The 24,466-nt window shown below is 59.5% G+C and overlaps 1 protein-coding gene across 3 annotated transcripts; it reads right to left on the bottom strand.

The window, feature by feature from the left end:
* Positions 1-5: 5 nt before the first annotated feature.
* LOC128828027 (DENN domain-containing protein 1B-like) lies at positions 6-24,098 on the bottom strand. Of its 3 annotated transcripts, XM_054012323.1 has the most exons (23): positions 23,987-24,098; positions 22,667-22,731; positions 19,743-19,786; positions 19,134-19,183; positions 18,269-18,388; positions 17,674-17,743; positions 17,455-17,535; positions 14,937-15,032; positions 14,556-14,609; positions 13,750-13,860; positions 13,311-13,411; positions 12,304-12,349; positions 11,695-11,796; positions 10,958-11,083; positions 9,921-10,022; positions 8,695-8,785; positions 7,944-7,984; positions 5,733-5,804; positions 5,355-5,411; positions 3,264-3,398; positions 2,377-2,432; positions 1,694-1,910; positions 6-1,212 (listed from the first exon to the last, which is right to left on the bottom strand). In XM_054012323.1, exons 1-23 carry the CDS (start codon positions 24,001-24,003, stop codon positions 403-405), a joined length of 2,664 nt encoding a protein of 887 aa, XP_053868298.1. In that variant the 5' UTR covers positions 24,004-24,098; the 3' UTR covers positions 6-402. The 3 variants fall into 3 exon arrangements, with proteins under 3 accessions (XP_053868298.1, XP_053868299.1, XP_053868300.1); XM_054012324.1 differs by lacking the exon at positions 14,937-15,032 and having other exon boundaries at positions 7-1,212; XM_054012325.1 differs by lacking the exons at positions 6-1,212; positions 1,694-1,910; positions 2,377-2,432 and having other exon boundaries at positions 3,271-3,398; positions 5,362-5,411.
* Positions 24,099-24,466: the final 368 nt, after the last annotated feature.

Raw genomic sequence — 24,466 nt, 5'->3', positions numbered from 1 at the left:
CCACACCCTCTCGCCCTTGCTGATGATGCATTTTTGCAGGGGGCGGGATCCGGTCAGCCAAGGGAGGGGAAGCTGCAGATGTCCTCGAGCACCGAGCCCCAAGGCGGGGAAGGGGGAGGCAGCAGGAGACTGGCTGTGGGGAGCGTTCAGCCCCACTGTGGGACGGCTGATTTGAATAGCAACCAGCTGGTGGTTCCACCATAAGCATTTATTCAGAGCCCCGCCCCGCGGGCTTTGTGGAGCAGGCCGGAGCCAGGCCAGCGTCTCCCCATTGTCCTGAGCCGAGCGGGGCAGTGCAGCTTTTGGGCCTCCTGGTGCAGTTCTGCCTGGGGGGCCCCTGGTCCAGCAATGTCAGTAGCTCAGCATGGGCCCCCGGGTGCAGCTCTCCACGCCGCCAGCCTTCTAGGACTCAAACCTCTTCTTCAGCTCTGATACCTTGGGCAGGGCTGGGGGCTGGGAGGCTTGGTCCAGCTCCGGCCAGGATGAGCTGGGCAGGGTGGCCCCTGCCCCTAGCAGGGGGACCCCACCCCTGATGTCAGTTTGCCTACAGGCCTTGGCCTGGAACAGAGCCACAGCTGACTGGACCCTAGGGGAGGAGGGGCTATCTGCCTCAGGGGCGGGGCTATCCTGTTTGGGGAGGGGCTCTGCCTCAGGGGCGGGGCTATCCTGTTTGGGGAGGGGCTCTGCCTCAGGGGCGGGGCTATCCTGTTTGGGGCGGGGCTCTGCCTCAGGGGCGGGGCTATCCTGTTTGGGGCGGGGCTCTGCTCTGCACACCCCCTGCCCAGACTCTGGCCCTGTAGTGGCTGCTTCAGGGTGGCCTCCTGTCCCCACTTCTTCAGGGGGCCCCAGAGAACCAGTGGTTGGTGTCAGCTCTGCCCCAGCCCCTCTGCCCCCCAGCTCCTCCTCCCCGAGCTGGAAGGGCTTGTGCCAGGGCACCCTGAGCGTTGCTACCCTCTCAGCTGGCTGGGGAGGGCCCTCCTCATCCTCATTGATCCCACGGTCCCACATCCCGCTGGCTGGGCGCGTGGCCTTGGCGGGCAGCAGCAAAGCATGCTGGGAGTCCCCAGCCTCCTCCTCGGCCAGGGAGGCCTCCTCCGAAGAGGGGGGGGCGAACTCCAGGGACGAGTCGTCCTCCTCGGCCAGCAGCCAGCACTCGTGGTCCCGGGCCTGACGCCCGCTGAGGTTCTCCTCACTGGGGTTCGTGTGCCTCAGCTGGAAGGGACAAGGAGCCAGGGTTGGTGCAGGAAGGGGCAGGGAGAGAGACCTAGGCTGGAGAGGGAGGGGCTAGAGAAGAGGGGCGGAGTTAGGGGAGGGGCTAGGAGAGGAAAAGTTGGGGAGGCGGTGGACTCAAGCGGCAGGGTCAGAGAGGGATGGGGCAGAATCAGGAGGGAGGGGGGGCCAAGAGAAAGACTTGGGTGGAGAGAGGTGGGGTGGCATGCAGGTGCACAGGGACGTGTCCATGGGGGAGGGGCAGCCCAGGGAGATGCCTGGGGGGGAGGGGCAGCACAGGGAGGCCCCCGCGGGGGGGGGGGCAGCACAGGGAGGTGCCCGCGGTGGGGGGGGGCAGCACAGGGAGGTGCCCGCGGGGGAGGGGCAGCACAGGGCGGCGCCCGGGGCGACACAGGGAGGTGCACAGGGGAGGGGCAGCGCGCGGGGCGCCACAGGGAGGTGCACGGGGGGGCGGGGAGCTCACCCTGGTGTAGCAGCTGCCCTCCTCCAGGTTGCAGAAGTCCAGGCTGCGGGTCCCGTAGAGCAACCCCCGTCCACTGGGCGCCACCAGGCTCAGCGTCTCGAAGATCTCGCCCAGCAGGTCGATCTCGCCCGTCTCCAGGAAGCTCTTGTCCATCTCCCCCCCATCAGGGATGGCATCGGGGTCTGGGGGAGCCTTGTGGCCTTCTGCTGGGGCAGCCCTGAGAGACAGGGGGGAAGGGGGGGCTGGGCATTCATGTTACAGCCACGTGTGGAAACTGACATACAGAAAACATGGCAACAAGTTCGTGCACGAACGTGACATCACATGTGGCAACACGCATGTCAACCACCATGGGAACACAGCGTCACGTCACACTCTCAGCCTGTGCCAGTATGCATGGAAATGAACACGTGGAATAGGCATGTCAGCCGTCATGCGTGGCCCAAGTGCCAACACCCAGGCCCACCCACACACGCGACACACATGCTCATGTATTAAAGCTGGCCACCCACGCGGCTGTCTGCGTCAAAAGCCCCACGGAAAGTGGCAGGCGTGAAGCTGACCGCACGTGCCAGCACGTGTGTAAACACGCATGCCCTACAGCCCACACCCCAGGCCATCTCTGCGCTCCCCCCAATATCTGCACTCCTCCCCAGCCAGAGCCCGCCCCGCCCCCCCGTTACCTCTGGGCCTCCAGCTCCATCCCGCTGCAGCGTTTATTGGGTCGCAGGGGTCGGGACTGCAAGGAAACACGGGTCAAAGATCCCCCTGCTCACCCCTGGGCAGTGCAACACCAAGCCCCTCCAGCATGAGGGGGTCGCTGGGGCCAGGACCTCCCTGCCCCCCAGGCCTTTCCCTGCCCACCGCTCCCTGATCTGTGCCAGCCTCCCCCCACGCTGGGCTAGGGTCGTTATCCAGGGCCACGGGTGAAGGAGGTGGGGTGGAAAGGGGAGGAAAGGCCCACAGCTAGGCAGAGCTCACCTTGCGCCTTCCCCCAGATGCTACTCAGATGAGTAAGGGGTATCTGGGTGGGGCGGGGGGAGCGATTCACTTCCCAAACTACCTGCTACGGGTTCCAGATGTTTCACATCTGCATGAGGATTACCTGCATACTGCCGTTATTCCCACCAGATGTTCCACATCTGGGGAGCTGGACTATTTGTGCATGTTACCCATGCCGGAGGTTCCACATCCAGGTGAGGATTATCTGCATACCCCCATTATTCCTTCCAGATGTGTCACATCTGCATTAACTGCATACCCTCTTTATTCCCTTCGAGATGTTCCACATCTGCATTCATTGCATACTCCCATTATTCCCTCCAGATGTATCACATCTGCATTAACTGCGTACCCTGTTTCTTCCCTTCCAGATGCTTCACACTTGCATGAGGATTACCCGCATGCTGTTATTCCCACCAGAAGTTGCACATCTGCACCGGGATCCAGACCCCACCATTATTTCCTTCCCGATGTTCCACATCCGTGGGAGGACCATCTGTGCGTCCCCACCCCCGTCCAGATGCCCCCCCCCGGCCCCACCCCCTACAGAGGTTTCGCAGTCTCTGACCTTCCCGAAGTGCTGGGTGATGGGCAGCCGGCTTTGCAGGCACTCGGACTGGGTGCTCCGGGGCAGGATGGGGCCTGAGAGCTGGTCGCACTTCAGGGAGCCGCCTCGCTGCAGGGCTGAAGCCTGGCCCAAGTCCTGGAGAGGGGAACGAGGGCCGGGCAGGAGGACGGTGAGCAGACTCCCAGGCAAGGCTCATAGACTTATAGACTTTAAGGTCAGAAGGGACCATTATGATCATCTAGGCTGACCTCCTGCACAACGCAGGCCACAGAATCTCACCCACCCACTCCTGTAACAAACCCCTGACCTATGTCTGAGCCATTGAAGTCCTCAACTTGTGATTTAAAGACTTCAAGGTGCAGAGAATCCTCCAGCAAGTGATCAGTGCCCCACGCTGAAGAGGAAGGTGAAAGCCCCCCAGGGCCGCTGCCAATCTGCCCTGGAAGAAAATTCCTTCCCGACCCCAAATATGGCTAAACCCTGAGCTTGTGGGCGAGACTCACCAGCCAGACACTCAGGAAAGAATTCTCTGCAGTAACTCAGATTCCCCCCCACCCCCAATCTAACATCCCATCACAGACCATTGGGCATATTTACCGCTAATAGTCAAAGATCAATTCATTGCCAAAATGAGGCCATCCCATCATACCATCCCTTCCATAAACTTATCAAGCTTAGTCTTGAAGCCAGATATGTCTTTTGACCCCACTGCTCCCCTTGGGAGGCTGTTCCAGAACTTCACTCCTCTGATGGTTAGAAACCTTCGTCTAATTTCAAGTCTAAACTTCCTGATGGTCAGTTTATATCCACTTGTTCTTGTGTCCACATTGGTACTGAGCTTAAATAATTCCTCTCCCTCCCTGGTATTTATCCCTCTGATGTATTTATAGAGAGCAATCATATCTCCCCTCAGCCTTCTTTTGGTTGGGCTAAACAAGCCAAGCTCTTTGAGTCTCCTTTCATAAGACAGGTTTTCCATTCCTCGGATCATCCTAGTAGCTCTTCTCTGTACCTGTTTGAATCCAGTTTGAATTCATCCTTCTTAAACATGGCAGACTAGAACTGCACACAGTATTCCAGATGAGGTCTCACCAGTGCCTGGTATAATGGTACTAACACCTCCTTATCTTTACTGGAAAGACCTCGCCTGATGCATCCCAAGACCGCATTAGCTTTTTTCACAGCCGAAGAGTGACGAAGAGCCAGGGCCCGCTTCCCCCATCTGATCTAGAGGGCGCCGCCCTAGAGGAGCTCGGTCTCAGTGGCCAACAAGGGGGGGCTGGTCTGGGGGTGACATGGAGGCCCAGCCCACTGGCAACTGGGTGGCAGTAAATGCCCCCACATGGCGAGGTGCTCTTGGCCACGGCTGACATGGGAGATGGGGCGGGATTCGAACCTGGGTTTGGAGCTCCAAACCCCAGTGCTATTAATAGGGGCTTCATGACATTTCAATCGGCCAGCTAGCCCGGCAGGTGAGGGCAAAGGTCACTGGGGTGGGGGCACATCTGGAGCTCAATGCATCTCGGGGGGGGGGGGCATCACTCTATCCCTGTGGGACGAGGGCAGGAAGTAGACGGGCTACGCGAGGCCCCCATCCCAGCACCTCCCCGATCATCTCCAGAGCCTCAGCCCAAGGGAGTCCCGCTGCCAGGAGTTGCTGGCTCTAACCCCCTTGGACCAAGAGGTCTTCTTCTGCAGATCCTCAAGGGGGATCTCCAAGCAGAGCGTCATGGAGACTCCAGGTAGAATCTGCCCTGGCAGAAGACTAGAAAGTTTCTTTGGCCAGCTTAGGATCTCTTATTACCGCTGATCCGAACCCTTAGCCCCCCTGTTGTCTCCTAACCCTTTCTCATCTACTACCTCAGACCTGAACCCCATTCACAATCTACTACCCTTAACCCTCCTTATGACCTGCCACTCCTAGCTCCTGCCCCATCCAATCCCCCAGGAAGCAGCTGATCAGAGTGGAGCTAGGGGGAGGGGGAATTTCCTCAGCAAGGGGGAATCCCTGGCTCCGAGTTGGGGGTTGGGGGTTGGGAAGCTGGGCGGGATCCCCCAGCCCAAAGAGGATTGTTGCAGTAGGAATCTTACCCTGTACCTCAAGCGACTTCGCATCTCCTTCAGCCTGTCTCGGGCATGGCTCTTGGCCTAGAGGAGAGAAGAAAGAGGGGTGACCAGGCAGGAGGCCATTCCTGGCTCTTTATGGTGTTATACAACTGTCCACTCAGAGATCCTGGCACAGACACACGACTGCATCCCCCTGCGATACCCCAGCCCCGGGAACCCCCCGCACAGACACACGACTGCATCCCCCTGCGATACCCCAGACCTGGGACCCCCCACGGAGACACGACTGCATCCTCCTGCGATACCTCTGCCCCCGGGAACTCCCCCCCCACACGGATAAGATCCCCCTGCTATCAGAGCCCAGTGAACGGGGAAGACCGTGTAGCCAGTTGGTGACCTTACGTATTTGTACATGTTCTTGACGGCTGGGTTTGTCTTGCTCTTCACAGTGTGGATCAGGGCTCCTCCGCCTTTCTGGCAAGACAAAGCACAGAGACATTGCTTTGGAGCGACCCCTGTAGGCCCCTGGTGCCTCCTGCAGTCCTTAGCTTTGTCTTTCCCCCTGACACAAGTAACCTGACCTTCCTGCCACTAGAGGGAGCCTGTGGGTGACTACAGTTGCGGCAGGAGTCACCAGGTGGCGCTGTCGCACACAATCTTTCTCTTAGCAGCGTTCAAGACACGCCACATTGTTGCTAGTTTTGCAATGCTGTTTTCTCCGGTGGGAGCTGTTGCAAGCAGTGGGGGGTTGCTCTCTTCCACGGTCCTGCTAACTAGAATCAGCTGGAGGCCGGTGCTGTGACATGTGGTCTCAGCAGGCGAGCGAACGGTCCGTCATGGGAAGACACACACTGCGCATGGCAATTAATTTGGGGGCCGTGCTAAGGTCCGGGGAGCAGGAGCTGGGACAGCAGTTGGACAGTTTGTTCCATCTTGATCTCTGACTGGCATCGATTCTTGAGGCAGTGTTGCACCCCGGGCAGGGAGTTTTGCAAGGGGCTGGGATTCCTGAACGAGGGGATCGGCCTGCGTGCAGCTGGTGACACCTCTGTTCCAAGACTGGTGCATAGAGTGTAAATAAACTAGTTGCAAATATGCCCAGATGCCATATCACTGATTTCTCCTTCAATTGAAGCTGGCATGTCAGGTGTTCGGCATCTGCTACCTCTCAAGAGAGAGGCAACCGTAGAACATAATATTGTCAGTGCATGTAAGCCACTGATGGCCCCTAAGGAGAAAGGAAGAACTTAGGGCTTGACCTTCTGTCACGGAGTTGGGGGAGACACCCCCGGCTTCCTGCGATTCACAGCCAGGCAGTAAAACAGAAGGTTTATTAGATGACAGGAACACAGTCCAAGACAGGTCTTGCAGGTACAGACAACAGGAGCCCCCATCTTGGGGGGCCAGGGGAGGCCAGGAGGTCTGTCTGACCTCCCCTCCATTTTCCCAGCCAGCCCCAAACTGAAACTCTCCAGCCCCTCCTCTCCCTTTGTCTCTTTCCCAGGCCAGGAGGTCACCTGATCTCTTTGTTCTTCAACACCTTTAGTTGGCACCTTTGCAGGGGAGGGACCCAGGCCATTAGTTGCCAGGAGACAGGGTGTTGGCCATTCTCTGTACAGACACCATCACACTGGCCCCCTAGGGCTCTGCAACAATCACACACCCCTAGACACTCGAGAAATGCATAGGGGAAACTGAGGCACCCACCCAGCACTCAGGGAAAACATTAAGAACATTCCCACTTCGTCACATCTCTATCCCACTTCATCACAGCTTCTCAATCCACTATGGACGCTCCAATGACTTCTGTGGAGCCGCTCCTGAGTTAACACTAATGGGATCAGAATCAAACTACTAATTGGGAGGTGGTGTGTCAGGAAGCACGTGTAAGTTACACGCCCAGGGGAGTTAATTTACACAGCGTGCAGTAAATTAAAGTAGGGAAGCAGCTACTCTCGTTCACCTCTTCTGTGACTTATTCACCTGCTCTTTTCCAGCCCGCAGGGTCGCGGGGGTTCGATCTTGGCCCCTCTCTTGTCAATGGGTCCGTCCTTTCATGGTGTAAAATGCATCAGTTGAACCTCAAATCTAATTCCCCCTGACATCAATTGCAAAATTCCCCTTGATTTCCAGGGGGGTCTGGATTTGGGCCCAGTTTGACCCATTTACTGACAGGGAACTTAACATGTTGCCTCGGAATAATTTGGCCCTTTGCCGCTAGCCGGCGAACGAGAAGCTGCAGGTAATACTTAATGCAGCTAGGTTGGCATCATCACCATTTTACAGAGGGGGCAAACTGAGGCACAGAAAGGGGCAGTGACTCCCCCCAATACCCCAGGTTACATTGCAAGTTAGTGGCAGGGTTGAATAGAACCCAGGTGTCCTGGCTCCCACTCCCCTCCCAGAGTTGGGAATGGAACTCAGGAGCACTAAATCCCAGCCCCTCGGCTCTAGCCACTACACCCCACTCCCCTCCCAGAGCTGGGGATAGAACCCAGGAGTCCTGGGTCTCAGTCCTGCACTCACACCACTTCACAAGCCTCTCCAGTGGACCGCACAAGCTGCTACCAGGCCTCGCTACCCCGTACACGGATCAAGCAGACAGCTCCATACCTTGAGGCTCTCCACCCACAGCTGGTACGACCTCAGGTTACCTGCACGGGGACACGAAAGGGACAGATGTAAATTCCCAGGCCATTAGTGACTCAGGGCCCTAGGTGGGGTCCTTACCCCCCCCCCCGCCCCCGAGCCTGACCCCCGCCCTGGTGAGGAGGTGAATATTGCCAGACCGGCCCTACCATCACTGCCAACCCCCGGTGAATTATGGGGGAACCCTGGGTGGCACCACCGTTAAAGGGTCACAGCTGTGGGTGTAACCCCCACACCTCCTGGGTGTGGTGTTCTGTCCCATCTAGTGGCACCGAGACCACTTAGAGAGAGAGAGAAAATGAGTTTGCTACAACCTTAGCTAACAGCCAGTGGGCTTTTAGCTCACGCGGTAGAGCAGGGGGTTCTCAAACTGGGGGTCGGGACCCCTCAGGGGGTCACGAGGTTATTACATGGGGAGGTTGTGAGCTGTCAACCTCCACCCCAAACCCCGCTTTGCCTCCAGCATTTATAATGGTGTTAAATATATTAAAAAGTGTGTAATTTATTGGGGGGGGGGGTCGCACTCAGAGACTTGCTGTGTGAAATGGGTCGCCAGTAAAAAGGTTTGAGACCCCCTGAGGTAGAGGCTCATGCACTAAGCTCCAGAGATCCTTGGTTCGATCCCACCCGCTGACGGTCGCTGTATACGCACTGGGGGCACTGTGCCTCTATTGCTCCCTGGGGGAGGTGCGGTCAGTGGTTGCACCCTCCTTACCCGCCGCCAACCCGCTGTTGGTGATTTCCTGCTCAAACACATCCGAAAAGCCCACGCCGGCATTCAGCTTCTCCAGGCGCTCGTCGATGAACTGAAAAGTGGGTGGCGCGGGGGAGACGCGGGTGCAAGGGGAGTCGGGGAGAGCGCACAGAGCACATGGAGAAGGGGGAACCATTAGAGGGGAGCATGTGGGGCAGATGGAGAGGGGGGAACCATTAGAAAGGAGCAAGGGGGCCAGATGGAGGGGAGAACCATTAGAGGAGAGCACATGGCAGGGACAGTGGGGGGACCATTAGATGGGAGTATGGGGGGGGCAGATAGAGAAGGGGAACCATTAGAGAGGAGTACGGGGCAGATGGAGAAGGTGGAACCATTAGAGGGGAGCACGGGGGCAGATGGAGAAGGGGAACCATTAGAGAGAGCACACGGCAGGGGCAGATGGGGGAACGATTAGAGGGGAGCATGAGGGGCAGATGGAGAAGGGGGAACCATTAGAGGCGAGCGGGGGGGGCAGATGGAGAGGGGGGAACCATTAGAGAGGAGCATGGGGGGGCAGATGGAGAAGGGGGAACCATTAGAGGGGAGCATGGGGGGGCCAGATGGAGAGGGGGGAATCATTAGAGGGGAGTACGGGGGGGCAGATGGAGAAGGGGGAACCATTAGAGAGGAGCATGGGGGGGCAGATGGAGAGGGGGGAACCATTAGAGGGGAGTATGGGGGGGCAGATGGAGAAGGGGGAACCATTAGAGAGGAGCATGGGGGGCAGATGGAGAGGGGGGAACCATTAGAGGGGAGTATGGGGGGCAGATGGAGAAGGGGGAACCATTAGAGAGGATCATGGGGGGGCAGATGGAGAGGGGGGAACCATTAGAGGGGACATTACAGGGAGAGCACATGATACAGTGGGAGCATAAATTATTATGGGGGCCATGGGGGGAGAGAGCCGCCATTCGTTAATGGCTTTTTGGTGATGTGACACCTTAAAGCCCTAGAAAATATGACCCGGGATGGGGTGGCCCAACCACCCCCCCATCCCAGGCCCCCTCCGCTCCCCAAACTCTCCTAGATGCACCCCTCACCCCTCCAGGAGAGAAGGTCACACACATGGGGAGGAGACTGGGCACATCATTCCCACTGGACGGGGGCTGCCAATGTACCTGGGGGTCTCAGGTCCAGGCCTCAGAATTCCTGGCCCCCCACCCCCAGGCCGAGGCTCCCCCCTTTACCTGTTTGAAGAACTGCAGGTGCACGGCGTTGTGCAGGAACTCCCGCATGGTGCTGGACTTGTGGTTGAGGAAGGACTCTTGGCAGAACGAGATGGGCTGGCCCTGGGGGAGGAGGGCACAAAGAGGGTGAATGGGAGGGGGGAGGTTGGGGCCCAGCTCAGAGACACCGGCTCTGTGCCCCGCTCGGGGGGGGGGGGGGGGGGGGAGGTCTGGAGTGGGGCCCCAGATTGGGAAAGCCAGGTTGCTCTAGGCACCGGGGATTGGCAGCTAGCCCAAAGCACCTAAGGGCAATGACCATGGGGTAGTTACTGGGCCAGCCGGGCGCTCCAACCGCCCTGGATGGTTCCTCAGCTTTTCTGGAGAACTCAACCCTCCCCCCCCCCCCCCGCTCCCAGGGCAGCTGCTTTGCAACATAAAATCCTTGGGGGTCACTCAGGGCTAGCGCCTCCCCCTGCACAGAGAAACCCACAGCGGCCACTGGATTTCCAGGGAATCCTCCCCGGGAGGGGGGCATTAGAGGGACACAGAGTGGGGAGGGTTTGGGGGTTTCCCCTACCGATCCTGGGGATCCCTGAGCAAGGAAACCCCCCAACGGGAAGAAGACAGACACTTAGAAGGATGATTGCTCTATGCTACTCTGCCGGCCTCCCCGCCCATGGCAGCACGGCTGCTTACGGGTGTGCAGACACTCGCAGGGTGGGGCCTGGAAAAAAGGGGGAACGCATGGGCTGCCATACAGAGAAGGGGGAGCCCTTGGAGGGGAACACATGGGGCACGGACCATCTTCTTGTTCCGTGTCTGTACAGTACCTGGCACAATGGGGTCCTGCCCTTGACTGGAATTTCCTGGTGCTACCGTGATACACCTAATATACAGCAACTAGCACAACGGGGTCCTGGCCCAGGATTGTGGGTCCCGGATACCAATAATAAATGTCTAGCCACAAGGGGGAGACATTGAGCCCCCGACTCTATCCTATCTTATGCTTCACGCTCTGTGAGCTGCCCTCAATGGGCGGGGAGGGAAGCCAGCCTCACCGGGGTGCAAAGCAGCGCGTCGCGGTAGCCACCGAAGAGCAGCGCCTGGGCTCGGAGGAAGGCTCGGGCCACCCCGTCGCCAGTGGTGGCCGACTGCTTCTTCAGTTGGAGCTTCAGCAGAGACACCTGGGAGAAGAGGGACCCACATGAGCGAGGTTGGGGAGGAGCAGCTGTGTGATCCAGGCCCTAGACCCCAGGGGGCTTTGGGGTACACTCAGGCCGAGATGGACCCCTGGATTAGATGGGAGAATCCATGAGAGCGGGGAGGGAGGGAGATCCCACAGCGTCCGGCAGATCACGCTCCTCCCATCTCCTGGGGTCCCTCTGGAAAGGGACGGAAGGATCTGTCCATGGGATCTCCAGAGATCACGTTGCCACTAGAGAAGGAAGTCGACTTCCATCTCTGGCTGGGGAACCTCCTTCTTCACGCAGCCAAAGGGCGTCGTCTGCACTGGGGCTGAGATCTCCGGGCTGCCAAGCCACGAGATGCTGGGGGGAGTGGAGAGACCCCCCCATACCCAGGGTGTTAGGAGGGGGCATGGAACAGGAGAGAAGGGGGCTCTGGGGAGATCCAGGCCACAGGGTGACAGCTTTGGATGCAGGCCAGCGTGGGGCCTGCCAAGGATCATGGAGGTTGAATGTGGGGGTTCCCTTCAGGGCGGGAGCAGGGGGAGGGTTTCACCCAGCTGTTTGTGCTGGAGACAGGGGACGGCAGCAGGGGACGGGTGGGGACTGACCACGTCGCTCGGGAGATTCTCCAGGTCCTGGAAGGGCGACTCCAGCGTGTTGGTGTCGATGTTGAGGATCACCACATCCTCCAGGGCCTTGTCCCGCACCCTCTGCCAGGAGAGGACACATCCAGAGGGGAAGGGGCTGGAGCCGGCCTCGGCGCTCAGCACCTCCCCACCAGGCAGCCAGGCTCGCCGTCCACCGGCGACCTCAGGCCACCAGGACGGCCCTTCCCCCAGGGAAACCCGCTCCGGCAGGCAACCCACAAGGGGCACCCGGCTTCGCTCCAGCTCCGGGACCCCCAGCCGCTCCTTGCAGATGGCAGCTTTGACACGAGATCCAAATTAAACATCCAGGGGATCAGACCCACACCCTGTGCAAAGGCTGAGTAAATCCCCCCCATGAAGCGGTGGGACCCCTTTCTCCACACAAGCCCGCCCCCCTCCCCCAGTCCCCGATCTCCTCCTGGGAACGGATGGAGCCCCCCCCCCGCATCCTGGGGGTTCGCCCGCATTCAGGCCTCCCGCAGCCCCAGCTTGCACTGGGACTCACCCCCCTTCCCAGCCTGCAGTGCAGGCTGCCCTCCCCAGGGGGCGCTGGGGCGGGGCAGGACTCACCTCCATGAGGCTGGAGTGGACACCGATGAGGTAGGGCATAGGGGCGCTGCGGGAAGGGAGGGAGGCTGATGAGGCGCAGACAAATGAAGCATAAACTGCCCAGCCCCGGTAGCACCTTTGCCTCAAAGCAGAGACTATAGGGATCAATGCACGAGATCAGCCCCCCAAAACTCGCTCCCTATAGCACTGTGCCCCCAAGCGCCACCCCGGAACACTGGGGCCGGCACAGACCATGAGGGGAGAGCGCTCCCTACAGAGCCCCCACCCCGCTCCCTGCAGCACAGCGCCCCCTAGTGCCAGTCTGGGGTACTGGGGCCAACACTGACCATGAGGGGAGAGCGCCCCCTACAGAGCCCCACCCCGCTCCCTGCAGCACAGCGCCCCCTAGTGCCAGTCTAGGGTACTGGAGCCAGCACTGACCGCCAGGGGAGAGCGCCCCCTACAGAGCCCCCACCCCGCTCCCTGCAGCACAGCGCCCCCTAGTGCCAGTCTAGGGTACTGGAGCCAGCACTGACCGCCAGGGAAGAGCGCCCCCTACAGAGCCCCCACCCCGCTCCCTGCAGCACAGCGCCCCCTAGTGCCAGTCTGGGGTACTGGGGCCAACACTGACCATGAGGGGAGAGTGCCCCCTACAGAGCCCCACCCCGCTCCCTGCAGCACAGCGCCCCCTAGTGCCAGTCTAGGGTACTGGAGCCAGCACTGACCGCCAGGGGAGAGCGCCCCCTACAGAGCCCCCACCTCGCTCCCTGCAGCACAGCGCCCCCTAGTGCCAGTCTGGGGTACTGGGGCCAACACTGACCATGAGGGGAGAGCGCCCCCTACAGAGTCCCCACTCTGCTCCCTGCAGCACAGCGCCCCCTAGTGCCAGTCTGGGGTACCGGGGCCAGCACTGACCACCAGGGGAGAGCGCCCCCTCCCACCTCCCTGAAGCCTGCTGGTGGTCCCCCCTCCAAGAGCCGACCTGGCCCGCTCCTGCTCAGCCCACCAGAGGCTGCCCGTGCCCTTACCAGCAGTAGTCGAGCAGGTGCGGGGGCAGCGTGGGGATGTAGATGTGCTGCCAGTACATGGGGTAGAGCATGGCGGAGGAGGCCTGGACGCAGGCCGTGAGCTGGGGACAGACACAGACACAGCCTTAGACTCTCTCCAGCGGGGGGAGAGGGGGCACCGAGCCGGGGGGGAACGGAGAGATCTGGGGGAGGCAGGAGCCTGAAGAGATGCCCCGTGTTGGTGGCTGGGGCGGGGGGGGGGGGTCACAAGTCCTGGCCCTGGGCCGTAGAGGGCTGTGTGCATGGGCCAGGGCACCTCACCTTGACCAACACCCCCAGGGCCCCTGCCAAGGCATGTCCCCGCACCCCCACTGCATGCATGTGCCAGGGCACATCCCTGCGACCCCCCCCAGTGGGCGTGTGCCCGTGCACAGCTGAGTGCCCCCCCGGCCCCCCTCACCGTGCTGAGCTTGCTGGAGGTGAGCAGGATGCGCCGCTCGTACAACATGCTCCCGTATAGCTGCAGCATGTTGGGCACATCCACGGCCACCACGAACTCCGTCAGGTTCCTCTGCGGGCGGAGGCCGGGGCAGAAGTTAGAGATGCCAGGCTCCCCGCTCTTCCCCGGCTACCCCTTCATCCCATCTCCCCCTCTGTCCTTCCCGCCGCAGTGCACTCCCCCCTTCAACGCAATGCGTGCCCCTCCCCCTCCTGCAGTGCCGTGTGCTCTACCCTCCCCCACTCTGCAGTGTGCTGCGCTTTCCCATCCCCCCTCTGCAGCGCAGCGAGCACCCGCTCCCCCTCCTGCAGTGCAGTGCACTCTCCCCCTCCTGCAGTGTAGTGTGCTCTGCCACTCCCCCCATTCTGCAGTGCAGTGAGCTCTCCCCCTCCTGCAGTGCTGTGTGCTCTCCCCTCCCCCACTCTGCAGTGTACTGCACTTTCCTCCCCCCTGCAGCGCAGTGAGCACCTGCTCCCCCTCCTGCAGCGCAGTGCACTCTCTCCCTCCTGCAGTGTAGTGTGCTCTCCCCTCTCCCCACTCTGCAGCACACTGTGCTCTCCCCCTCGGCCCCCTGCCCAGCCCACCCTGCCGCGCAGCGTAGTGCACCCCCTCCTCTCCCTGCACTGCTCACATGCAGTCTCCCTGCAGTGTTCTCCCCCCAACCCCACTCAGTACCAGGGCACCTCCTCATTCCACTGCCTCTGCTCTTCGCACCCCTGAATCAGCCCCCAAACCCGCCCATCCCGGGAGGGGGCGCAGGGACTTACGCTCTCCGGGATGGTAGGCAGGCTGCCGAGGTCCGGGGCAATGAAGTAGGAGGGCTGTAATGGAGAAGGGGGGTGGCGTTAGCACGGCCCCCGCCACCGGGGGGGCCGTGCTGCGGAGTTAGTGCTGTTCACCCAAGCCACACAGGGTTAATCATCGTTAAGCTCGTAATTAGTTGGCGGCTGAGTTTGCTCCCCGGTTAGAGAGGGGAGAAGATTCGGGGGTCCTCTTCTTCCAGGTGCACAGTTTGCCCCTCCTCCCCAGGTGCCACCAGTTAGGGGTGATCATACCGCCCGGCGGGGGGGGACCATGCACTGTCAGGGATCGCTCGGTTAGTCGGCACACTCCGGCTGGTTAAAATCGGGCGGAGTTTTCCGACTCACCGACTCGGTCCCGCCCGCCGGATCCCGGCTCCGGTCTCTGTGTCGGCCATTCAGAAAGCTGCCGGTGCTTATTCTCAGTTTGTTCAACTTCTGGTCCTTGCGGGACAACGAGGGGATAAAAATATAGAGATGCGCGTGCGCATCACCAGCAGGACAACCGTGCACCTTAGCGTGATGAGCGGGCTTGGTTGGTGGGGTCCGGAGGATTAAGAGATTTTAATGCCAAAATGCCATAAAACTTCCCCCAAATAATTCCCAGATCAGACCTTTTAGAAAAACAACCAGTAAGAACAGGAGCCATGGTCCATCTAGCCCAGTATCCTGTCTCCGACAGTGGCCAGAGATTCAGGGGGGGTGTACAAAACAGGACAATTTTGGAGAAATACACCCCTGTCGTCCCCTCCTGATTTCTGGGAGTCAGATTTAGGGTCACCCCAAGCATGGGGTTACATAGAATATCAGGGTTAGAAGGGACCTCAGGAGGTCATCTAGTCCAACCCACTGCTCAAAGCAGGGCCAATTCCCAGACAGATTTTTGCCCCCCATCCCTAAGTGGCCCCCTCAAGGATTGAACTCACAACCCTAAATTTAGCAGGCCAAGGCATAAACCACTAAGCTATCCCTCCCATCCCTGACCTTGGCTAATAGTCATTGATGGACCTATCCTCCATGAACTTCTCTAGTTCTTTTTGAAACCCAGTTATGCTTGTGGCCACCACAACATCCCAAGGCAGTGAGTTCCACTGGTTAATTGTGCATTGCCTGGAAAAAATACTTCCTCTTGCTTGGACTAAATCTGCTGCCTGTTCATTTTATCTCGTGACCCCTGGTTTTTGTATTGTGGGAAAGGCTAAATATCAGTTCTCCATTCACTTGTTTCCACACATGTACGCCTGATTTCCAGGCTGAACCGGGCTAGCCTCAACTCGCGGGCACTGGGTCTTGTTAGCCCTTTCGCCCCTAAGAGCCATGATTTTTCAATGGAAAAGTGGGTTTTCGACTAAATGGATTCCCTGCTCCCCCCCAGAAAGCATCTGCTTCCCCTGGAAAGTGTCGCTATCTTGTCAAAATACCCCAAACTGAAATATTTTGGTCCCAAATCAAAATATGTCAACTCAAAATGGCACCTTGGTGTCTCGTGGGAGTTGTAGTTTGGGTATCTCGTGCTACCGTTCTCCACTGTAGGAAGGACTCTGTGGTTTGACTATATCTCCCAGGATGCACCACAGCCAGGGACTCTTAGGTCACACCCCTGCCCTTCACTACGAGGGGCGAAGGTGGTGCATCCTGGGAGATGTAGTCCAACCAGGGAGCTGGCCCATAGAGAATGGGTGCATGAGGCACTTGAACTACAACTCCCACGAGGCCCCTCAGCACTAGTTTGAATTGAAATATTTTGGTTTTCGGCCAAAAAGTCGAATATTTTCGGCAGAAAACGTTAGAGGAAAAGCTAAAAAGTTTTGATTGGTAAAATTTTGCTAAGGGTGTGGGGGGGGAAATCAGCAACTTACTTTCCAAGTAACTGCAAGTTTTACCCTGCTCCAAAGCTTAGCCAAACAGAAGGTGGGAATCCCAGAATCTGGGTGTTCAATTCCCACCTCTCCAGAGTCTGGCATGGGCCAGATCTCATCCCCCCAGTCCATATTCTCCCCCAGGGGATCTGGTTCAAAATCACCATCCTCCCCGTAGGTGCCTCTCTCTTCACAGTTCATCTCAGCTCCGCCTCAGTACCACAGACGTAGGGCCCTCCCAAATTCACAGCCGTGAAAAATGCGTCACGGACCGTGAAATCTGGTCTCCCCCAAGAAATCTGGCTATGGTAGGGGGGTCGCGGTATTGCCACCCTTGCTTCTGCGCTGCCTTCAGAGCTGGGTGCGCCCCACCATCAGCAGCACAGAATTGAGGGGGATGGGCTGGTCTACAAGTGGGTGACCATCCAGGGCATCATGATTGGGGATGGAGGGGCACTATACCTCCCCCCCACACACACACAGAGCCAGTCCAAGGTCCCTTTAACCCTTGAGCATTGGCCTGGAGCCAGGGAGGGCCAGGTGGGGGCTCCTACCGTGCACTAGTCTCCAGTTGCTAGTCCTGGCCTGGCTGGGGAAGGACCAGACTTCCTCTTCCCCTGCATGGACCACTCCCGGGGCCAGGTCAGATCCACCTATGGAAACCCCTCCCCTGCCCCTGACTGTAGGAAGCTCCGCGGCTGCTGTCTGGGAACCCAGCCCTGAAGGCAGCGTTGCCCCCAGCAGCAGCTCAGAAGTGTGGGTGACCACCCCCTACAATAGCCTTGCGACCCCCACCACCACCACTTCTGGGTCGGGACCCCCACGGTTTTAACCCCACGAAATTTCAGATTTACATATCGGAAACCGTGACATTGACGATTTTTTTAATCCTGCGACCGTGAAATTTACCAAAATGGATCATGAATTTGGTAGCGCCCTATACAGATGGATCATGGACCGGGAGGGAAGGCAGCGCCCCTAGTGAGAGAGACTGAGCTGATACTTACAAATTCTAGGTTCACGGGGCTGTTCACCTGGGGCACCGGGTGGCAATAGAGGGCGGAGAGGAGCTCGGTCAGTTCATTCAGCTGATGGGGAGAGAGGAAAGATGAAACGGATCTGTCCAAATGGAGCTGGGGTCGAGGGAGTGACAAGATGATCAGGACATAGCGAGACTGGGGGGGTGGAGGTAGCCACCGGAAAGGACCCACGAGTCCCAGGCTCACCTGCTCCTTGGCTAAATGGTCGGCAATGTTGTTGAGGATCTTGTAGAAAACTTCAAACCACGGCAGGTAACTAAAAAAAAGAAAAGCCGGGGGGGCCGTTTATTGTCTGTGTTATGGTAGCCACTAGGGGACCCATCCTGCCGGGCGCTGAACAGACCCCGAGTGAGAGAGAGTCTGTGCCCCAAAGAGCTCAGGGTCTGAAGAGACAAAGGAAGGGCCGTTCCCCCTGAGGTACAGAGCGATGAAGTGACGGAGAGGCAGCTGCTTCTGGGGTGGGGCGCGAGGGCTGTTTATACAGGGATCCTTTGCTCAGTGCTGAGATGCGGCCGCCTCTGGGGTGGGGCGCGGGGGCTGTTTATACAGGGATCCTTCGCCCGGTGCTGAGTGAAGAAGAACCCTAAATCCAGGGTTCCACTGGAATAGAAGCAATTGACGGAGCAGGAATTTGGGGGCTGATACATTGGCCGGGATCGTAGTTTTATATCTGCTCTGAAACACGCAGCCTGGCGCCCCCTAGTGCGCCTAACACTAACAGGGAGGGGAGAGCGCCCCCTGGCGGAGCCCCCACCCCACGCCCAGCCACACGGCGCGGTACCTGAGGATACAGAGGCAGGTCCGGAAGCCCCCGGCCAGGCGGCAGAACCCGAAGCGCTGGTTCCCCTCCAGGTCGGTCAGGGCGAAGGTGAAGTTCTGCACCACAGTGCTCTCCTTTACCCTGCGGGGGCAGGGGGGGCACCCGGTGAGACTGACGGGAGAGGAGGAAGCTAATGGCTGACCCCAGCCCCCTGCCATCTGGCCTGGGCCGAAGCATAGAGTCATAGAGTCATAGAATATCAGGGTTGGAAGGGACCTCAGGAGATCACCTAGTCCAACCCCTGCTCAGAGCAGGACCAGTGCATCGGGCATTGGTGACAGGAACTTTCCCAGGACAACACCCAGAGCGGGGAGGAGGGGGGAGGGTTGGGAGCCAGGACTCCTGGGTTCTACCCCCAGCTCTGGGAGGGGAGTGGGACCTAGTGCTTAGACCTGGGGGCTGGGAGCCAGGACTCCTGGGTTCTCTCCCCAGCTCTGGGAGGGGAGTGGGGTCTAGTGGTTCGAATACCACTGCTGGGCCCAACCATGGTGCACTGGGCTCACTGGGCCCGATCCTGCCAGGTGCTCAGCACCTTCCTCTCCCTTTCATCCTCCTCCTGAGGGGGAGAGGGGGGGAGGCTGGCCCTCAGCCCTCACTGCTTCCTGCATTAGACACCGCCCAGGGACGCCTATGACCTGACCCCTGGCTACATTCCCCCGAGAGCTATGAGCCACTGGCCACAGCCAGATTGGACAGGGGCAATTGGGCCTCGTGGGATGGCTTTCAGCTGGGACCATGCCTTATTTATTGGGCGGAGGAGACCCCAGGACAGATCTCACGCCCCGTGCACACGCACAAACCGACGTGCACCCGCGCAGCCGCGTACCTCTCTATGTCGAAGGGGAAGCAGAATTTGGGCAGCATCTGGATGGATTCCTGGAGAAGGCAAGGTGAAAATTACACATACCCCCCGGCGTGCAGAGATCACAGAGACCCAGCACACCAGGGTGGGGGTGAAGGTCAGATAGTCTTTATTTCCTGTCTGCTCTTTGCCCCCGCCTGGAGGGAAAATCCCCTAGGGCCAAAAATCCCCATCAAACACCCCAGCCCTTGCAACAGATGAGAAGCCAGGACTGAGCTGCGAGGAATTTAAGGGGGATTCTTTTGACCCAGGCTACTGGACGCAGACAGCCCCTGCGGTTCTTGCTGGTTTAATCCGCAGACAGGCCCATGATCTGGGATGGCAGGGCTACATGGGCCCGTGGGTCTGAGCAAGGGGGCAGGGAGAGGGAGAGAGCAGGCTATGATCTCTGGGCAGGGGGGATCCTGGGTTAGATGGACATTGGGCAGATTAAGCCCAGATCCATGGCTCCGGGCCCACACACCAGCCTGACCCCAACGCACGGTGGGGGTGAGCGGCTGATGCTCAACTGGCCTCCACTGGCACAGGGGAAACATGGCGCTTGGCAGAGGGGCGCAGAAGCGAGGCACAGACCTGGTCATCGAACTCCTCCGGGAACTGCCTCAGCACCTGGGGGTCTGTGGGGAAAGCAGAGATAGAACCACAATGACACCCCTTCCCCCCAGGCCCCAAAGCCCCTGCCAACGCTCCCTGAGCCCCACAACCTCCCTCACCAGTGGGGAGTAGGGAGAGGAAGTGACTTGTCCAAAGACAGTGGCAGAGCCAGGAATAGAACCAGGGAGTCCTGGCTCCCCCACTCTAACCACTAGACCCCACTCCCCTCCCAGAGCCAGGAATAGAACCCAGGAGGCCTGGCTCCCAGCTCCCCCGCCCTGAACCCCCAACCATTTCATAAAGACCACCAATCAGCACCACCGGATGGTAATGACTTTAGGATACTACTAGAGTGGCCTGGATTTGAACTTGTAACCCAGAGGGGAAATGCCCCGTCTCCCTGCCAGTCTCCCTGCCCAGGGAACAGAGCAGAGCTGGCACCCCCTAGAGGAGAGCAGCTCATCCCGCCCCCGCACCCAACCAGTCCCACCAGCTAAGAGCGGGGAAAGGTCCCGTATGCCATTCCCCAACCTCCTGGAGCCAACCAGGCCTCCAGAATCAGCACCCTGGAGAAGAAAGGCCCTGTATCTAGTGCGGCAGGGAGGCAAGATACCAGGCTGGGGGGCCCATGGGTCTGACTGGGGTAACAGGGGGGCGGGATATCAGGCTAGGTGGGTCCATGGGTCTGACTGGGGTATCAGGGGGTGGGATACCAGGCTGGATGGGCCCATGGGTCTGACTGGGGTACCAGGGGGGCGGGATACCAGGCTGGGGGGGCCCATGGGTCTGACTGGGCTAACGGGGGGCCGGATACGAGGCTGGGTGGGCCCACTGCTCGGAGCTGCTTGGGCCCTGGGGGTAGGACACTGGAGGGGACTCAGGCTGGGAGCGGCCGCCCCAGCAGCTGGGGGCCTGTTTGGTTGTGAAGATCCAAGGAGGCGCGCGATGCACACAGGTCCCTGGGGGAGCCGTGGGCTCGGGGGACGTCGGTCTCTGTACCTGGATTCTTTAGTGGACCATCCCCCACCCCCAGAGCAGCCTCCCACTGGCACAGCTCCGCCCCCGCCCGCCCCCGCAGCTAGCACTCGGGACCGTGGGTTCCCACTACCCCCATGCAGGGCAGGATGCCCCCCCACCCCTCGGCCGCTCCGCACCAGACACGCTAGCTGCCTCCACCTCCCGCCTCGCCACTTCCTGCGGCTGCTGAGCGGCCCAGACAGAAGGGCCCTTCGGCTCTGCGTGGGGGTGGGGGGCGCACCTCTGAACCCCGGCCTTGCCCTGGCCGTGGAGCCGGCTCCCTCCCCCCGCAGGAGGATGGGGAAGGGGTTTCTGATTTCCCAGGACCTCACAGGAACCCCCACTGTGAGCCGGGCTGTGATGCCTGACAGGCGGTTTATACAGCAATTCTTCACCCAGTGCCAAGATGCAACCATCTCTGGGGTACCGTGTGGCAGCTGTTTACCTAGGGATCCCTTGCCTGGTGCTGAGATGCAACCACCTCTGGGGGGGAGGGTGCGGGGGCTTTTTATACAGGGATCCCGGCCCGGTGCTGAGATACAGCCACTTTGGGGGTGGGACACAGGGGCCTGTTTATACAAGGATCTCTCACCCAGCGCTGAGATGCAGCTGCCTCTGGGGTGGGACGCAGGGGGTTGTTTACACAGGGATCCCTCGCCTGGTGCTAAGAGGCAGCCACCTCTGGGGTGGGACGCAGGGGGCTGTTTACACAGGGATCCTTCGCCCGGCTGAGGGGCAGCCATTTCTGGGGTAGGATGCAAGGGCTGTTGAACAGCCAGCTATAGCAGTTTAGGACAGGAAGTGAATAGCAGTTTCCAGGGCAAGAAAACTGCAGGAGGATTTAGGGAGGCAGAACAGAATAATCTACAGACAGGATGTGGGATACACACCTCAGCTCTTGCACCCACAACACACACACACACACACACACAGTGCTAGGGAAACTACCAACTCTATCACCACGCTGGGGCAGCGGGGCCCACAGGGACTGCAAGGGGAGGGCGCCCCCTACTGAGCCCCCCAACTCAATTCCTGCAGCATCCTGCCCCCAAGCACCATGCTGGGGTATTGGGGTCATAGTGACTCCAAGGGACGTACGCCCCCCCGCCGCCACTGTTCCCCTGCCACCCAGCAGCACCCCCAGGACTCTCATTCTATCATGGGCTTTGCTAGACCCTGCTTGGCTCGGAGGAAATCCCAACGCGAGGTCAGACATCTGGAGGCTCTTTGTGTCTCCCCTGAACTGCAGATGCCAAACCCATCCCAAATGCTGTCCTTCGTGAAGACAACCCCCCATAAACGCCATGGGACGGCCCTTATTTCCAGGGGTCTTTAGGCTCACAGAGCAATGGAAGAGACACGCAGCCACACAACTGCTCTAACCACTAGACCCCACTCCTAGGAAAGAACCCAGGAGTCCTGACTCTCAGTCCCCTCCCCTGCTCCCACTTAGACAGCTACACTCCAGAATCCTCCCAGCGCTAGAAATCCCCTGGCATCCTGACTCCCACAGCCACCCTCTGCTCTAACCATTAGACATCACGCCCCTCCTGGAGTTGGAAATAGAACCCAGGAGTCCTGGCTCTGAGCACCACCCCGTTCAATTCCCCTCCCAGAGCTGGGGATAGAGCCCAGGAATTTTGACTCCCAGCCCCCCTGCTCTAACCATGAGCCCCTGGGGATAGAACCCAGGAGTCCTGACTGCCAGACCAGAGATCCACTTTTAGCCCCAGGGAAGGTAGGCTGGATTTGAACCAACAACCTGAAGTTAAGACTCCAGTGTCCATTTGCCTGAGCCCTTCCCTTTGCATCCCACCCCCATGAACACAGATAAACCGCACACAACCCGCCCGCCCCGGCGCTGGCCTCTGGGCTCAGGGACTTACCGTCATCTGCAGATGTGGGGCAGGCTGCCTCGAAGAACAAATCAAATGTCTTCTGGGGATTTTCCCTGGTGGGGGGAGAAGAAAGGAACCTATAGCCACTGGCCAGGCTAATGACTGAGAACGGACACAGCTCAGTGCACAGGCGGCTGTCACAGGACCGTGCCGATTTGCTCAGCAAATTTAGGCCTGTATGCCCTGTATGCCCTGAGGCGCTGGGGGGGAAAACCCTTTCAGGAAGGGCCCAATTTAGGCTGCTCAGATTTCTTGTCTCCTGGGGGGGGACACACACGACTTTTAATGCACAGGCCAGGCACAGCTGGGGGTTGGGCACCCCTTAGGAGGACCTGGCTAAGGACCCCGGCGACGGATCCAGACTCCACATGGAATGGGAACCCCTCATATGGAGATAAGGCACACTACTGAGAGCTGGGACCCCTGGCTTCTAGGCCCAGCTCTGGGAGGGGAGTTGGGTGTAGTGGTGGTGGGGGGGTGGGAGGGGTTGGGATTCTGGACTCTTGTGTTCTAATTCACTCCTGCTCTGCCCCGACTGCCAGAGTGACTTGGGAAAGTCACTCCCTTTCTCTGTGCCTCAGTTTCCCCCCCCGTAAGAGGGGGCCGTTAACGCTGACCCGCCTCTCTGAGGTTAGGCTGAATTCATCCGTAAGCAGGATGAATCTTTGGCTAGAAGATGCCAAAGGACAGCAACAGGATTAGCTGACACAGCTCCACAAATGGGCTAAAAAACCACCCCTGAGGCGCCCCATAATCCTGCCTAGAGGATGGAGGAGAACTCCCCTCCCAACTGCGGACGACCCCCATCCCTGGCTCCCGCAGTCCTGCCCAGGAGAACCCTGGGCTGCTCACTTGCCTGGCTAGCTCAAACCTGGGCACGGTTGCCCGGCTGCTGAACAGTGCTGGAAAGAGATGGACCCCAAAGCTGGCACAGCCCAGCCTACAGCGGGGCCAGCACCCTGCCAACCTAGGGATCCCTGACCCTGCCACCCCTTTGCAGCGGCCAGTTCTCCATGGCGTCCACCCGCCCGACCGAAGGGAGAAATCTTCCATCCCCTCAGTCTCACTCCCTTCGTGGGGGCCTGAGGCATTGAACCCAGCGAAGACGGGGTGTCTTAAAGGGTCCCATCTGCCCTCCTCGGTGTCCGCTCAGGATCAAAGGTCAATTTCACTTTCTCCACTGATCAGGTAACAATCCAGCAGGTGAGAGGCTGTGGGGGGGGCTCCTCTGAGGGGCTGAAAATCCCTTCCGCTAAAGCCCAGGCCCCGCGTGAGGTCAGCGCCCAGAGAAAATCAAAGGGGTCTTACTTTATCCGCGAGCCCATGATTGTCACTGCTCATTCCCCGTCACGGTCTCATCCCAGGCTGGCTGCCTCCCACGGGGGTGGTGCCCGCGGCACCTCTGGAGGGTAGATTTCAAGGCCGGGTTGGGTATTAAAAAAAAAAACAAGAAAAAACCTCTCTCTCCTTTTTTTTTTTTTTTTTACGGTGCATCTACAAAAATATGAAAAAATCGCTCTCCTGTTGCTTCAGAGTTTCCTGTGTGGCTTTTCGTTAGAGGAAGTCTAAGCGCCGTGACACCCAATGGGGGCCCGGCAGGCTGGGGGGAGGGTGCATTGTGTCGCTGATGGGGAGGCAGGGAGGTCCGGGTTTGCCCTCGTTGTAGGAGGGGTCTCTGATACGTCGCCCTGCTCTCCGAAGGCCCGGCCGCAGATCGCAGCAGATCCCACGTGCTGAGCAGGCCGGGGCATTGCAGGGGGCACTTGCCACCACTCTAGTCAATGCTGG

This window comes from Malaclemys terrapin, chromosome 23 (genome assembly GCF_027887155.1).
Source record: "Malaclemys terrapin pileata isolate rMalTer1 chromosome 23, rMalTer1.hap1, whole genome shotgun sequence".
In the NCBI taxonomy this organism is placed as follows: Eukaryota; Metazoa; Chordata; order Testudines; family Emydidae; genus Malaclemys; species Malaclemys terrapin.
Note: the sequence above shows the minus strand (reverse complement) of the source record. Positions and strands in the feature narration are given on the sequence as shown.

Bases quoted from the DNA above. Each gene is read 5' to 3' on its own strand.
- LOC128828027 (XM_054012323.1), bottom strand. The intron at 11,084-11,694 runs GTCAGTCCCCAC...CTCTTCTCCCAG, and splicing joins AGAATCTCCCGAGCGACGTG to GTGTCTCTGCTGAAGCTCCA. The intron at 1,911-2,376 runs GTAACGGGGGGG...CCTGTCTCTCAG, and splicing joins ATGGAGCTGGAGGCCCAGAG to GGCTGCCCCAGCAGAAGGCC.